We start from the raw sequence: 15,561 nt of genomic DNA on the forward strand, positions 1-15,561 counted from the left end.
TAGAGAGAGAGAGAAAGAACAGAGAGGGAGGGATATGATGAGTGCCATCTAGCACTGTGGCATAACATGTTTACTTAAGTATTGACCTCTATAAGCACATAAAAATGGAGCACGCTGCCCTCCAAGAGCCGCTATCCGCTTTGCTGCCTGCCTCTACCCCCTTCTGCCACATGTTTTACATGAATGTATTCACGTACTCCAGCTCTTTCCCCTTTCTGTGCTGGAGGCATCGCTATCTCTCTACTGTACCTGGGACAGTGGGGGGGGGGGGGGGGTTTGAGGTGACATGGCCAGCATCACAAGGAGGAGTGTGGGATTGAACTCACAACCCCAGGGTGCTGAGGCTGTAGCCTATCAGCACTGCCCCACATTACAGCATGTCCTGGTGAGCTTACAATCATACAGCAGGGGCAATAACATAGTTTGGTCAGAAGGAGCAGCGTGGCTTGAAACCCCTGACGTCAGGGTACTGACGCTGTCACTTTAAACGTCATGCCACTAGCTCCCTAGACCAGCAGATTGATCCAGGAAAGGTGAAGGTATTTGAAATGACATAGCAGCAATTTGGCAAAGTTGATTTCAAGATGTTTCTATTACAAATGCGAAGCTTGTGACCCAAAAATTAGTTGTGTGCATGTTGTGAATGGAATAGATGCCTTCTAGGAGCTGAATTTGACATTTGAAATCCTACTACTGCTCCTTTGGGATGTGCTTTAATTTCAGTATTCAATGTAAAAGATTTATTATGCACAATTGTAGTTTTTAAAAGGAATCAAAATTTGCCCACAAAAACATGAACAATTTGATTGAGACAGGTTTCCATCATTACATTTTACATGATTATTTGTGAGGGCCTGACTTGGAATACTTACTTCCCTGGGACAGGAGGCTCTACGATTGAACCGCCGGGTCAGGCGGGTCCAGGAGTCCCTGAACTGCAGGTATGACCTGCGATGGCCTGCCACTCTAAAATAGTGGTGCTCATGCCCTAAAAAGAGCCTGGCCAGCAGCCTGGAGTCCTCTGTGGAGAAATTTGGCTGTCTCCTAGCTGCCATTTTAGAGGAAATAACTGCGTATGAAGAACAGCCGATTCTATGATGTCACAACGCAAAAAAACGCGATGACGTGTTTGTGCCGCTTGGGCGTGCTTGCGGTGGCAGTTCCGCACTACATCAACACTGTTAATTACATCCTAAACCACGCCGATATCGCTGTTATACAAAAAAGTACAGCAGAATGAACCACCTCCACCAAACACAATGACAAATTAAATAAGTGAAGATTGGGAAGTGAGGTTCACATGCTTAGCTATGCATGTTTGGGTGGGTGGAAAAAAAAAATATTATGTCTTTGGTAACCTTAGTCAGGACTTGAACTCCTGACCTTTGGAAGATACAGGCAGTGCTTTTAAGCACTGAGCTATGGTGGGGACTTGGGAATGGGAGTCTCCAGAAATGGCTTTAGGTACAAGATTTGACAAGGGGTAATCATTGCATCACTAAGGTATGCTTTGACAGGGGAACCAGAGACACAAGTGTAGGTTAGTGAGTAAAAGCACTATATTGATCATCTGTAGGTTGTGAGTTCAAGTCCCGGCTTGTCTTTTACTTGTGGCATATCTACCTTCCAGGTGCACCTTGATGATGTCACAATGAGATCAGCATTGTGCTGCTTGCTATTTCCTCTTCCTGTGAACTGGAAGCCACATTCAGGTTGAATCTGTGTTTTGATTGTGTTTCTTGTTGTGAAGAATGAGCTGATAGTAGGAATGTTTTAAGACCAGGAGAGTGTTCTTTGGAGCAAGATATCACTTCTAAACTATCCTCTCTGAAATAATGTCTCTGTGAAATCGAGAGAAAGCTTATTGGATGACTTAGGGTGCCTTTCCTGCCAGTCTTTGTGGAAGTTAAACGAAGTTTATAAAAAGTCTATATGGTGTTCAAAGTCCTATCCTTTCCACTTCTAATAGGAGGTGAGTATGACATTCCTGTATAGCTTTCTGTGTAGCACACATCTACTGGTTCCCACCTTCCATTACTGATAATGTAAGTTCAACACCCACTCGGTACGTTTCATTTTCTAGTTTTCCTTTGAAACATAACATATTTATTTTCCTTGTATTAATGGTAAATTGTACAATTCTGATACAGTGTTTTAGTTATGTTTTTCATCATCCTATACTTATCAATGCTGAATGTGTGATAATAAAGAGTATATATAAAGTATAATTTAAAAAAAAAACAAATAACAAAAAACAAACCCGTACTCACGTCTATCACGGGTCCATTAGAGACGGTTCAGAAACCTGCGTCTATTTTGCGCACGTCTATTTTGAGGGACGTCTATTTTGCGCGACGAGGGACGTCTATTTTGCGGGACGTCTATTTTGCGGGACGTCTATCTCACGCCTAAATATAGTTAATTGGTATTTACGTTTACCGGACGTCCAAAGCACGCCTAAGTTAAACGTACTAATAGAGAATTTAGGCCTCTGTGTGGTATTTGCAGATGTGCTAATCACACCCCAAGCAGATCCTGCACAGCCTTTGCACTTACCATGCATTTATTTTGGCTATTAAAGCATGTTAAGTGTAGAATCTTTACCACACTTTAGTAAATGGGGTTCATTTTTGCTAAACCATAACTTTGGTGCTTATCATCCTATATAAGGATGGGCAGCCAAAATTTTCAAGGTGTGTCATTTGTTTTGATTGTTTTCATTTGGCCATTTTTTTTGTCATGTGAGCAAAATCGTATAGTGCATTATCCCAGGACAAGCAGGCAGCATATTCTCACATGTGGGTGACGTCATCTACGGAGCCCCAGCGCGGACAGCTTTTCAAGCAAACTTGATTGAAGTTTCAAGTTTGCTACACTGCACCACGCATGTGCATGCCTTCTTGCCACTAGAGGGCGCATCCCACCTCGTGGTCCTCAGTTCAATTTCTTCCGCGGAGCCAGAAGCCCTGTGGAAATTGTGCTCTTGTTTTTCAAGCCTTCTGACACCGCGTCTGGGTTCTTTAGCTCGGTCGCTGTGCTTCATTTATTGTTTTTTCGGTTAGTCCGTCGTTTTTTCGTTGAAAAAAAAAATAAAAAAATTTTACTTTCCATCCGTTCGGCTCCGGGGGCTCCCGAGACCCGTGGCCGCGGGACCTCGATCGCTCCCGGCTGCTTTTTCATGTCCCGTCCCTCGACGGGCTTTAAGAAATGTACCCGGTGTGAGCGGTTGCTTTCTATCACTGACCCCCACCGGTGGTGCTTGCTCTGCCTTGGTCCGGAACACCCGACTGATTCCTGTAATAGGTGTTCCACTCTCCAGGCAAGAGCCCTTCGTCGACGCCGCGCCAGGATGGCGGACCTTTTTTCTGTTGACTCCGCGTCCGGAAAGGCCTCGACGTCGGCCTCGGCTTCGGCCCCGGCGTCGCCGCGTGCCTCGACCTCGACTTCGAAGCCGACGCCCCCGACGAAACCTCGGGTAAGTCCTCTTTTCCATCCCCGACTCCAGGGTCGTCGAAGAAGCCATCCTTGGGTTCCGCTGCGGCGGGTGGGTCGTCCTCGGCCCCGCCCAGGACTCAGGCCACTCATGCCCCGAGGGAATACTCGAGACCGAGGTCGCCCTCCAGGGAGCATCTCCCGGCCTCGGACCTGCCTACCATGGTGGGGATCCCGGCGTTCCAGGACCTGCTCCGAGCCTTGATTTCCTCGGAGCTTACTGGCGCCATCGAGCAATTGCAGCGGGCTGTGACCTCGACTGCTTTGGCCTCGGGGGCTCTGACCTAGGCGACCTCGGTCTCGACTCCTTCGGTCTCGGCTGCCGGGGCACCACCGACCTCGGCCACGACCTTGCCCTCGACCTCGGGGGCCCCGCCTGAGAGCAGCGTTCGGCCCCGAGACAAGGTGCGCAGGGTGAGACGGATTTCCTCCTCCTCCTCATCGAGGTCCTCCCGAGGTTCCTCGCCCTCGGGCCGGCCTCGAGCGAGACGTCACCCGAGGAAGCCGAAGCGTTCGCGGGGCTCTCCTCGGAGACGTGGTCGCTCTTCGCCGCTCAGGGGCCCGGCCTTGAGGGTTTCGGAGCTTCGGCTCGATAACCCGAGGCTTATCCGCTCTCCTGCGAAAGGGGGTTCTCGGGACTCTTCGCCGAGGAAGAGGGGGCATTCCTCGGTCCCTCGGACCCCGGGGACGTCTCCTAGGGGTTCTTCCACTCGGAGACGTTCCCCGACCCCCTCTAGACCCTTGGATTTAGCTTCATGGGGCTCGGGTTCCGGGAGGGAGCCCCGGTATTCTCACGAGCCCTCCCCCTTTCGTTCGGCGGAGAGGTTGAGAACCCCCTCCCCGCCGGCCAGGCAGTCCTCCTTTTCTGGCTTTGTTCAGGACATGGCGCGTGCCTTGGGACTTGACCTCATGGCGGGGTCACAATATACCAAGGAGTACCTCGAGGAGCAGGACCTCCCTGCTCCCCCAAGGGAATCCCCTCGGCTTCCCTTGAACAAGGTCCTTCTTCAGGCCTTGCTTCGGAACATGGCTTCCCCTCTTACAGTCGCGGCGGTGCCGTCTAAGATGGAGTCCAAGTACAGGTCGATACCACCCAAGGGGTTTGAAAAGGCCCAACTTTCCCACCAGTCTCTGCTGGTAGAGTCTGCCCTCAAAAAGACACAACCCTCCCGGGTTTCTGCGGCGGTCCTGCCAGGCAGGGAGAGTCGGACCCTTGACAAGTTTGTTCGCCGCCTCTATGCCAATTCCTTCATGGCATCTAGAACATTGAATTATGCCTTTACCTATTCTTCCTATTTACGTGGCATGATAAGGGATTTGCCACAATATCGTGAGGCCCTGCCGGACTCCCGCAAGGAAGGGTTCGACAAGTTCGTGTCAACCCTGTCTCAACTGAGGTTGTACCTCTTTCATTCGGTGTTTGACACGTTTGAGTTGGTATCGAGGGTGGCGGCCTTTGCGGTGGCCATGCGCCGGCTGGCGTGGCTACGCACCCTCGATATGGACCCAAATCTGCAGGAAAGCCTTGTGGACTTGCCTTGCGTGGGGTCCGAATTATTTGACGAGTCCCTGGAGGCGGCGACCAAACGACTCTCGGAGCAGGAGCGCTCATTGGCCTCCTTGGTCCGTCCGAAACCTCGGGCTACGCCGCAGAAATCCTTCCGGCCCCCCCCGAGGAGGTATCCTCAAAAGTATACCCCGGCTTTTTCACGGCCTCCACCTAGGCGCCCCCCTCGACAACTAAGACTCCACCGCAGGGCCCTGCCAAGCCTGCGCCGTCCTTTTGACGGGATAGGCGGATGGGGCCAGCCCCCCTCCGCCTTCGCGCCGGACCCCCTTCCCATTGGGGGTCGACTCCGGTCCTTTTACACGGCCTGGACCGAGATAACATCAGACGCTTGGGTGCTCCGGACCGTCTCCGAGGGCTACTCGCTCAACTTTTGCGCTACACCGCCGGAACAATCTCCGGGGGCTTGCCCATGCAATCGGATCCAGCTCCCCGTACTTTTAGCCGAGGCCAGGGCTTTGTTGAGGCTTCGGGCGGTGGAACCTGTACCCTCCGACCAGCGGGGGTGGGGGTTTTACTCCCGTTACTTTCTGGTCCCAAAGAAAACGGGGGACTTGCGCCCCATTCTAGACCTCAGGAAGCTCAACAAATTCCTGGTCCGGGAGAAGTTCCGGATGCTGTCCCTTCCGGTGTTATATCCTCTCTTGGAGGAAGGAGACTGGATGTGCTCCCTGGACCTGAAGGAAGTGTACACCCATGTTCCGGTGTATCCCGCTTTCCGCAAATTCTTACGGTTCCAGGTGGGCGAGCTGCACTTGCAGTGCAGAGTCCTCCCATTCGGCCTGGCCTCGTCCCCTCGAGTCTTCACGAAGTGTATGGTGGTAGTTGCTGCAGCCCTGAGGTCTCGGGGGCTTCAGGTTTTCCCTTACCTGGACGATTGGCTGATCAAGGCCCCGACCAGGGAAGGGGTTATCTCAGCGACCCGACAGTCTATTATCTTCCTTCAACGACTAGGGTTCGAAGTGAACTTTCCCAAGTCCCAATTATGCCCGGCCCAATCACTTCAGTTTATAGGCGCAGTGCTGGACACTGTTCGCCTCCGTTCCTTCCTTCCTCCTCCGCGGTTGGAGGCTTTGGTGCGGTTGGGTCGCCTGATCCTTCAGCTGCCACTGGTGTCGGCCCAGCGCATGATGATGCTTCTGGGCCACGTCACGCCGTTCGCCAGGCTGCACATGAGAATTCCTCAGTGGACTCTGTCCTCTCAGTGGCGTCAGGAGTGCGATCCGGTCTCGTCTCGCATAACGGTGACTCCTTCTTTGAGACGCTCGCTCCGTTGGTGGACCGACTCTTCGAATCTTTCCGGGGGTTTCCTCTTTCTCGTCCCTCCACATCGCAAGGTTCTCACCACGGACTCCTCGGAGTACGCGTGGGGGGCCCACCTCGACGGTCTGCGGACCCAGGGCCTGTGGTCGGCGGAGGACCGCCGCTGTCACATCAATGTGTTGGAGCTTCGCGCCATCTTTCTGGCAGCTCGCGCATTCTGCCACCTGCTCCGCGATCAGGTAGTCCTCGTGCGAACGGACAACCAGGTGGCCATGTATTATGTGAACAAGCAAGGTGGGACGGGCTCTTGGCCCCTTTGCCGGGAAGCTCTGCGCCTTTGGGAATGAGCGATTTCCCAGAACATCTTCCTACGGGCGGTCTATATACAGGGGGAACAGAACTGCTTGGCAGACAAACTCAGTCGGCTTCTTCAGCCGCACGAGTGGTCACTCAGCTCCAGAGTCCTGCTCGAGGTCTTCGACCGCTGGGGGACTCCGCAAGTGGACCTGTTTGCCTCCCCGGAGACTCGCAAACTACCCCTGTATTGTTCTCGGATGTACTCCCCGGACCGTCTGGAAGCGGACGCCTTCCTTCTCGACTGGGGAGGGAGGTTCCTTTATGCTTTTCCTCCTTTTCCCCTGATCTTGAGGACGTTGGTTCGTCTCAAATTGTCCAGAGCCACTATGATTCTCATTGCGCCTCGGTGGCCACGTCAACACTGGTTCTCCCTGCTTCTTCAACTCAGTGTCAGGGAGCCCCTGCTTCTGCCTGTGTTTCCCTCTCTGCTATCTCAGAGTCGGGGTTCGCTGTTACATCCCAATCTTCGGTCATTGCACCTGACCGCTTGGTTCCTTTCCCCTTGACTTCAGTCCAGGTTTCACAATCAGTGCGGGAAGTTTTGGAAGCCTCACGCAAGGTCTCGACTAGGCTCTGTTATTCCCAGAAGTGGACCAGGTTTGCCTCCTGGTGTTCCTCGCGTCATCTGGAGCCGGATTCGGTCCCGGTGTCTTCGGTACTGGATTATTTGTTGCATCTGTCTAATTCCGGTCTGAAAACGACATCTGTCCGGGTGCATCTCAGTGCCATTTCGGCTTTCCATCGGCACTTGGATGGTCGTTCTCTTTCGCTTCATCCTCTGGTGACGCGTTTCATGAAGGGTCTCATCAATGTTTGTCCCCCTCTGAAGCCTCGTCCCGTCGTTTGGGATTTGAATGTTGTCTTAGCTCAACTGATGAAACCTCCCTTTGAGCCTATCGACAGGTCTCTCCTAAAATTTTTGACTTGGAAGGTGGTATTTCTGATTGCTCTCACATCTGCTCGACGGATCAGTGAGTTGCAAGCTTTGGTTGCGGATCCGCCTTTCACGGTGTTTCATCATGACAAGGTGGTTCTCCGCACCCATCCTAAATTTTTACCTAAAGTTGTGTCTGATTTCCACCTCAATCAGTCCATTGTCCTTCCTGTGTTCTTTCCTAAGCCCCACTCCCATCCTGGCGAGACGGCGCTCCACACGCTTGACTGTAAGAGGGCGTTGGCATTTTACCTCCAACGTACCAGGTCTCATCGGAAGGTTCCTCAATTGTTTTTGTCTTTTGATCCTAATCGTTTAGGACACCCTGTTTCCAAGCGCACCTTGTCCAACTGGTTGGCTGCTTGTATTTCTTTTTGCTACGCTCAGGCTGGTCTTACGCTCCCGGGTCGAGTCACGGGGCATAAGGTCCGGGCGATGGCAGCTTCGGTTGCTTTCCTCCGATCTACTCCTATGGAGGACATATGTAAGGCTGCCACTTGGTCTTCGGTTCATACGTTCACCTCCCACTACTGTCTGGACACTTTGTCCAGAAGCGACAGCCGGTTCGGCCAGTCGGTGTTACGTAATCTGTTTTCCTAAATTGCCATCCTCCCACCTGCCCTTTTTTGGTTGGCTTGGAGGTCACCCACATGTGAGAATATGCTGCCTGCTTGTCATGGGATAAAGCACAGTTACTTACCGTAACAGGTGTTATCCAGGGACAGCAGGCAGATATTCTCACAACCCGCCCGCCTCCCCGAGGATGGCTTCTTTGCTAGTTATGGAACTGAGGACCACGAGGTGGGATGCGCCCTCTAGTGGCAAGAAGGCATGCACATGCGTGGTGCAGTGTAGCAAACTTGAAACTTCAATCAAGTTTGCTTGAAAAGCTGTCCGCGCTGGGGCTCCGTAGATGACGTCACCCACATGTGAGAATATCTGCCTGCTGTCCCTGGATAACACCTGTTACGGTAAGTAACTGTGCTTTCTTTCCCCAAGAGCGCACGCAAAATGATTCATGTACATGCAATGGGGCATACTACTTGGAAAAGAGTATGCACTGCTTTGGAAAGAATGCACAATCTTACCAGCAAATGAAAAAACACAACTTTTCCTGCTCATTTTTCAGGTTTTAACAACATGCAACCTTATTTATATCAATAGGATGAGATGCCAAATTCTAATAGAAAAGATGTCAAGCAACGGTTTCAAAATAAAATAAAAGACAAAGAAGTTAATAAGAAGCTACTTGAACCTATCAGTCACATTACATGTAGACAATGTCTGAAGAAACCAGCAGATATAGATAATATACAGCAAGATAATGGATCAAAGGTCCATTTTGAAGGCTCATTTCTGGTATGATTACCTTTTCAGTGCATTTAATTGCTAAATATTGTGATACACTTGGAAAAATTTTATGAATCAAACAGTATCATCTTTTATAAAGCGTTATAGATAGGGCTGCATTTTGATTAAAAATTTTAATACTGTAAAAACGTAAGAGTTGCCATTCTGGGACAGACCGAAGTCCAACAAGCCCAGTAAACGGTTTCCAACAGTGACCAACCCAGATCACAAGTACCGGAAAGATCCCAAGACTAAACCGATTTTATGCTGCTTATCCTAGGAACATGCTGTGGATTTTCTCAAGTCCATCTTTTTTTTTTTTAAACGATTTATTGAAACAAACAAGTCAAGCACACATACACTGATACAAAATTTTACATTAGCACGTCAAATAGGGTTAATGTCCAGGTAGCAAGGTAAGACGTGAAATGTAAGAACCGCCAGTCATACAATAAAGATAAGTACACTGGATATATGTTACAATGTCAATATCCAATTTATGCCTATATTCGCTAATGGATCTTAGGTTCCATCTAATACACCTACTGCCTTCCTTTGGGTTACCTAAATGGATGTGCCTAATTATATTTGCTCCCATAATATTGGTTTGTTTAGAGGGAGTTTCTGCCTGATAATATCTCTATATAAATGTCAAAAATTCAGATAAGTGAGTTTTACATTTACCAGCATGCAGTTAAAATGTATGACGACTTCAGAATATCAGCAGTAGTGTTAATAGTTTCATGCTAGTATACCTTCTTAACACACGCCAAGAAATCCCAACTTTAAGTTATTTTATATTTGCTTGTTCTTCCATTTTATGTTGTAGTCATTATGATGAAGAATGTATTTTTTTGCAGTATGTGCTCATCTGCATCAAACCTTCAATGAAATATCAAAGTTCCTAAATTTTATAATTCCATGGTATGTTTATTCTTTTTCAGGAAAAAGCCATGCAGTGGTCAACATATAAATCTCCTCTGATTTTACACAAAGATGAACAAGATGCAGAAGAAGACAGCCTTGTCTATTGTCAGAAATGTTTGCATAGAAATAATCAAGATGACCAGAACATTTCTCAGAACATATTCAGTGCACAGGGCAGAGCAGATATATGCAGATACATTCTCCTTATAATTCTCCTTTTAATAGGAATATTAGTTTCTTTATATTGTTTCTAATCTCAATGATTTTGCACTGTTTCTTCAGATGATATTTTGTTTCCATATACCACCATCAGAATCCATTTGGGTTCTTGTTTCAAGTTTTCTTACTAGTCATTTTCAGTGCAATAGGCTAAAAAAAGAAAATGAAATAAAGTTTTAAAACAAGATCATTTTGTGTATACCATGTTTAAGATATCACCATCCCTTTCACATATAGAAAAAGTTAATATTACTGGATTTTTTTCAGCTTTTATTATATAACAAAATGGTTTAAAGGTTTTTGGAACTCATTTAATTTTTATAGTTGTTACCCTAAATGAATACAGATAAATTTTATTTACATAATTTATAATCTGTAGGATTCTGGATTACCTAATAACCACTCTTGAAACCTTCCACCATCCTCCAGAAAAAATGTATTTAAAATGCTATACTTACCTTATTACAGTATGGACATTCACCAAAGATTACATTGAAGCTTTGTCTACTTGACGGTAGACCTCGTAGCCACTAGAAAAAGAAAAGTTATACTCTCTTTAAGCACTCTGGTACTGCCAAGTACAAAATCATTACATTGCTTTTACAAAACATATACAAGTTATTTTTGATCCCTTCTTATGAAATTTGTTTCCTTTCTTTTTCATTGATTTACCCAAGTCCAACCACTGCCACTTTGTGTGTGGCAGAAAAAAGAAAATCGAAAAATCACTAGAAGCACTGTATAAGTGATCAAAAAAGATAACTATCCAAGGTATCTTTCAACTACATTAAAAGATGATGCAGTAAAATATCAATTCTATTAACCATGCCAATGTGTTTTCATTAGTCACTCTGCTGGAAAGCAATGGCAAAGCTAATAAGCCTCTTGTTTATTTTGTGTACTCTGTTTTGGGATGCTGTTAGTCTGTTTATATGTTGGTATCTATCTATTCATTTCCAACTACTTAAAATCAACACTGTTTATGTAGCCTTTTGGCGAAACATGGCTACATCAGGCATATGGTTAGGTTGTTTTCTTTTTTTTTATAAAGTTTCACATTATATTACTCTTCTCTGGTCTGCTCTCCGTCCTGCCTTACAAGCTTATCATTTTGGGCACTCTTCTTTGAACCTTTTTTAATTCCATTATATCTTTGTTGAGATATGGTGACTAGAATTGAACACAATATTCAAGGTAATTATAGAGGCTTTATACTGTAGTATTATCAGTCTTACTTATCATCCCTTTTCTAATCATTTCTAGCATCCTGTTTGCTTTTTTTTGCTGCCGCCACATATTGGACAGAAGATTTCTGCATATTGTCTACAATGACACATAGGTCTTTTCTTGGGTGCTGACTCCTAAGGTGAAACCTAGCATCTGGTAACTATGATCTGGATTATTCTTCCCAATATGTCATTTTGCATTTGTCCACATTAAATTTCATCTACTATTTGGATGCCCAATTTTCCAATTTCCTAAAGTGGTCTTGCAATTTTTCAGAGTCTGCATGTGTTTTAGCTACTTTGAAGTTTCATGTTATCTGCAAATTTGCGTTCTGGACTCATGTCCCCCGGAAATTATGAAAGCGGCGCCATTAGCATTTAAACTATCGTTGCTACACTACTTAGCCCATAACCTAAAAAACGGGAAGTTCCTCACTAACAACGGTCACATAATAATAACCCCAATCCTAAAAAATAGTAAAGAATCATCAGCTCTAGTAACCAACTACAGACCAGTAGCATCCATTCCATTTTTTGTAAAAATCATGGAGGGATTGGTACACACCCAATTGATGGAATATCTCAATCAGTTCTCTCTCCTACATGAAACTCAATCCGGGTTCAGACCTTTATTCAGTACGGAGACAGTAATTGCGGCTACCCTAGATAATCTTTGTCTATTGTTTAGCAAGGGCCTCAACGCCCTGATCATGCAATTTGATATGAGCTCTGCCTTTTATCTAGTAGACCAAGGGAAAATACTATAATGCCTAGACGCTATTGGTATCAGGGATGAGGTGTTGAACTGATTTTGTGGCTTCCTTATGTCCCGTACTTAGGTACGTTTCAATTATGATCTCTCCGATACCTGGAGCAATCCATCCGGTGTGCCACAAGGGTCACCGCTATCTCCACTGCTTTTCAATGTCTACATGTCCTCACTGGGTGCGCAATTAACCCAGCTGGGGATAAAATTATTCAGTTACACAGACGACTTTACGATTATCATCCCATTTGCTAACTCTATCTCGGAAACTATTCCCAAAGCATCAGAAGCTATAAATTTGATGGAGCAAATGGATGACCGACTTCAAGCTCAAACTTAATTCAGAAAAAACAAAATTTTTTGTTGCTTCACCACACCCGCTTGACACCAAAATACCACTATGCATCAATAAACTTAGTTACCCTATTCAGTCTACCATGAAGATACTGGGTATAACTCTGGATCAATGCCTAACCATGAAAGACCAGGTGGACTCCTTAGTCAGAAAGGGTTTTTTTCACTGGAAGATTAAATCCATCAAATCATATTTTGATACGCCAGCATTCAGAATCCCTCATACTAAGTCAACTTGATTACTGTAACATCGCCTATTTAGGAATTTCTCAAAAGAATATGCGAAGTTTACAATTAATGCAAAATGCAGCGGTCAGACTAATCTTCGGACTAAAGAAATTTGATCACGTGACACCTTACTACCGGCAGTTGCACTGGCTGCCGATGGAGGCATGCATAAAGTTTAAGTTTGCTTGCCTCTGCTTTAAAGTACTATATGGATTAGCCCCTAAATACATAACTGACCTTTTCTCCTTCTCAGCCAACAGACTCAAGAGAAGCTCACACTCGAACTTCGTTTCCCCCCCAGTTAGAGGATGTAAACTGAAAAAACACCATGAACACCTTCTCTCACATCAGGCAGCATTTATGGGGTAAAGATCTAGAACAATTGCTATCGCCCACTACTTAAAGAGGAATTCAGGAAACGCCTAAAAACATATCTGTTCCTGAAATATCTAGACAGCTGACCCGTATATCTCTTTCTCCTCAATACAGTTCTCTTGACCCATTAACCACTTTCCTTCACCTCTTAAGTTCATTCAATTTGTAACGTCTTTTAATCTTTTGTAAACCGCATAGAACTTCACGGTACTGCGGTATATAAACTGTTATTATTATTATTATATTTATATTATAATATTATATTATTATTATAGTATGTGTCATTTTGCATTTGTCCACATTAAATTTCATCTACCATTTGGATGCCCAATTTTCCAGTTTCCTAAAGTGGTCTTGCAATTTTTCAGAGTCTGCATGTGTTTTAGCTATTTTGAAGTTTCATGTTATCTGCGAATTTAATCATCTCACTCATCCCAATTTCCAGATCATTTATAAATATGTTAAATAATACCAGATCCTACCTTTATTTTAAATATTTTTTCCTATATGATGTCCTCTGTATTTTCTAGGCCCCAATATAATTAGGGGTTAATTATATTGGGGGTCTAAGGAAGAGGTTGAGTTATCTTTAGTATATTTTCTTTTTCTATATTTCATAGCTTGTATGTTTATTTGAGAGAACTTTCTCTGTATTGCACAACAATACCAGACCCAGTACATATCCCTGTGGCACACCATTATTCACCCTCCTCCATTTAAAAAAAATGGCCATTTACCCTAACCTCTGTTTTCTGTTCAATAACCAGTTCCTAATAGATCATTCCATGTCAAGCAGTCTAGGGCTCCCCACTTTATCATCACGGATTTTGATGAAACTTTGTATGCTAAATCTTACATGACTGAAACAAACTCTGGTAAAGTTTAAGATCTGTCAATGGAATACTTGTGGAGATATAGCACTTTGATACTATAATACAACCATGAACAATATTCCCTGCACAAGCTAAAAGGGAAAAATTATTGAAAATATATTAGGCTTAGAGACAAAATAAAATTCTCTCAATAATATTGTCTACCTAGTACAAATGATAAATAGAAATATGCTAAACTCATGTACTGCTTATTAAATAAAAAAACAACATAATAAACCCATGCAGAGCTTCCTAAATTTATAGAACTGATGTTAGCTGCTGTATCAAACAAATATGTATAGCATAATGCAATTATATATGTATCATAAACATTGAAAGATATGTTGTAGGTCTATAGCATTTTTTTTTTAACTTTGACCCTTATTTTCAGGCAATGTTTGCTTGCCTTGAAAAACAAAAGCAACTTTTTCAGGGGGTGTGAAACATGCTCTTTCTAATAGAAAGTAATTATGTTAGCTAATAAGTTGAAATTGTAAATTTGAAAACAAAGTCATGTCACAAAATAACAGACAAAATTTTTGATAGGGATAGCTTCATTATAGGAACCACAGAAGACTAAAACTTTGAACTTTTTGAGCACACTCTATTTTTTCAGCCCAATTTGAGGCTTTTTATATACCTCATTTTCAAAAAATGAAAATTTGCATTAGTTCCATTGAATAGATCATAAAAAGTTGTATAAGACTGCCACGTTTCATTGGTTTTGCTTCAATGGCCAAGGAAATATTTTGACTCAAATCTGCCAACATTGTGCAGGGATACTGTACATGGTCGTGGTATGGTATCAAACAAAGAGCTATATCTCCACAAGTATTCCACTGGCAGATCTTAAACTTTACCAAAGTTTGTTTGGGCCATGTAAGATTCAGCATACAAAATTTCATCAAAATCTGTGATGGTGAGGTAGGGCACTTTTCTAAAATTAGACTACTTGAAACAGAATGACCCTAATCCACAACAGAATACTGCCTACACTATCCATGACTTTTTAGTTTTCTCAAGAGTCTCTCATGAGGAACTTTGTCAAAAGCTTTCTAAAAATCTAGATACATTACATCAATCTCAATCCCCTTATCCAAATGTTTATTCACGCCTTCAAAGAAATGAAACAAACTGGTGAGGCAAGACTTCCCTTGGCTGAATCCATGCTTAATCTGCCCCATTAGTTTTGTCTACATGTTCCATAATTTTATTCTTTATAATAGTTTCCACTATCTTACCTGGCTTACTGGTCTGTAATTTCCCAGATTACCCCTGGAACCCTTTTTAAAAAATTAGCGTTATATTGGCCATATTCCAGTCTTCAGGTAATAATAATAATAAATTTATTTATATTCCACAATACTTCACTGTTCAGTGAAGTTTACAATAAGAACTAAAAAAACATCAAATTTTAACCACAAAGCACAGTATATTATATATAAAATATTATAACAGGTAATATGAACGATTTTGAAGGCAGTTTACAGATCACTAACAGCATATCCTCCTAGGTGCCCCACCCCCAAACAGACCCACCTGCTCTTTACTGTATATGTACAGTATGGGGCTCATAATAAAAAAAAACGTCTAAAAAGTGGCCTAAATGGCTACTTGGACGATCAAAAAGC

The 15,561-nt window shown here is 44.5% G+C and overlaps 2 protein-coding genes across 9 annotated transcripts in view; one reads left to right on the forward strand and one right to left on the reverse strand.

The window, feature by feature from the left end:
• Window positions 1-10,296, forward strand: part of VRK2 (VRK serine/threonine kinase 2) — a 162,901-nt gene extending 152,605 nt beyond the window's left edge. For 4 of the 5 annotated variants that reach the window (XM_033936305.1, XM_033936303.1, XM_033936302.1 and 1 more), the window contains 2 exons: window positions 8,778-8,972; window positions 9,908-10,296. In XM_033936305.1, the coding sequence (XP_033792196.1) occupies window positions 8,778-8,972; window positions 9,908-10,144 (432 nt within the window). In that variant the 3' untranslated portion in view covers window positions 10,145-10,296. The remainder of the gene's footprint in view (window positions 1-8,777; window positions 8,973-9,907) is intronic. The other variant, XM_033936306.1, reaches the window with a different exon arrangement.
• Window positions 9,292-15,561, reverse strand: part of FANCL (FA complementation group L) — a 133,172-nt gene continuing 126,902 nt past the window's right edge. For all 4 annotated transcript variants that reach the window (XM_033936308.1, XM_033936309.1, XM_033936307.1 and 1 more), the window contains 2 exons: window positions 10,568-10,639; window positions 9,292-10,259 (listed from right to left, as the gene is read on the reverse strand). In XM_033936308.1, the coding sequence (XP_033792199.1) occupies window positions 10,224-10,259; window positions 10,568-10,639 (108 nt within the window). In that variant the 3' untranslated portion in view covers window positions 9,292-10,223. The remainder of the gene's footprint in view (window positions 10,260-10,567; window positions 10,640-15,561) is intronic.

This window comes from Geotrypetes seraphini, chromosome 3 (genome assembly GCF_902459505.1).
Source record: "Geotrypetes seraphini chromosome 3, aGeoSer1.1, whole genome shotgun sequence".
In the NCBI taxonomy this organism is placed as follows: Eukaryota; Metazoa; Chordata; class Amphibia; order Gymnophiona; family Dermophiidae; genus Geotrypetes; species Geotrypetes seraphini.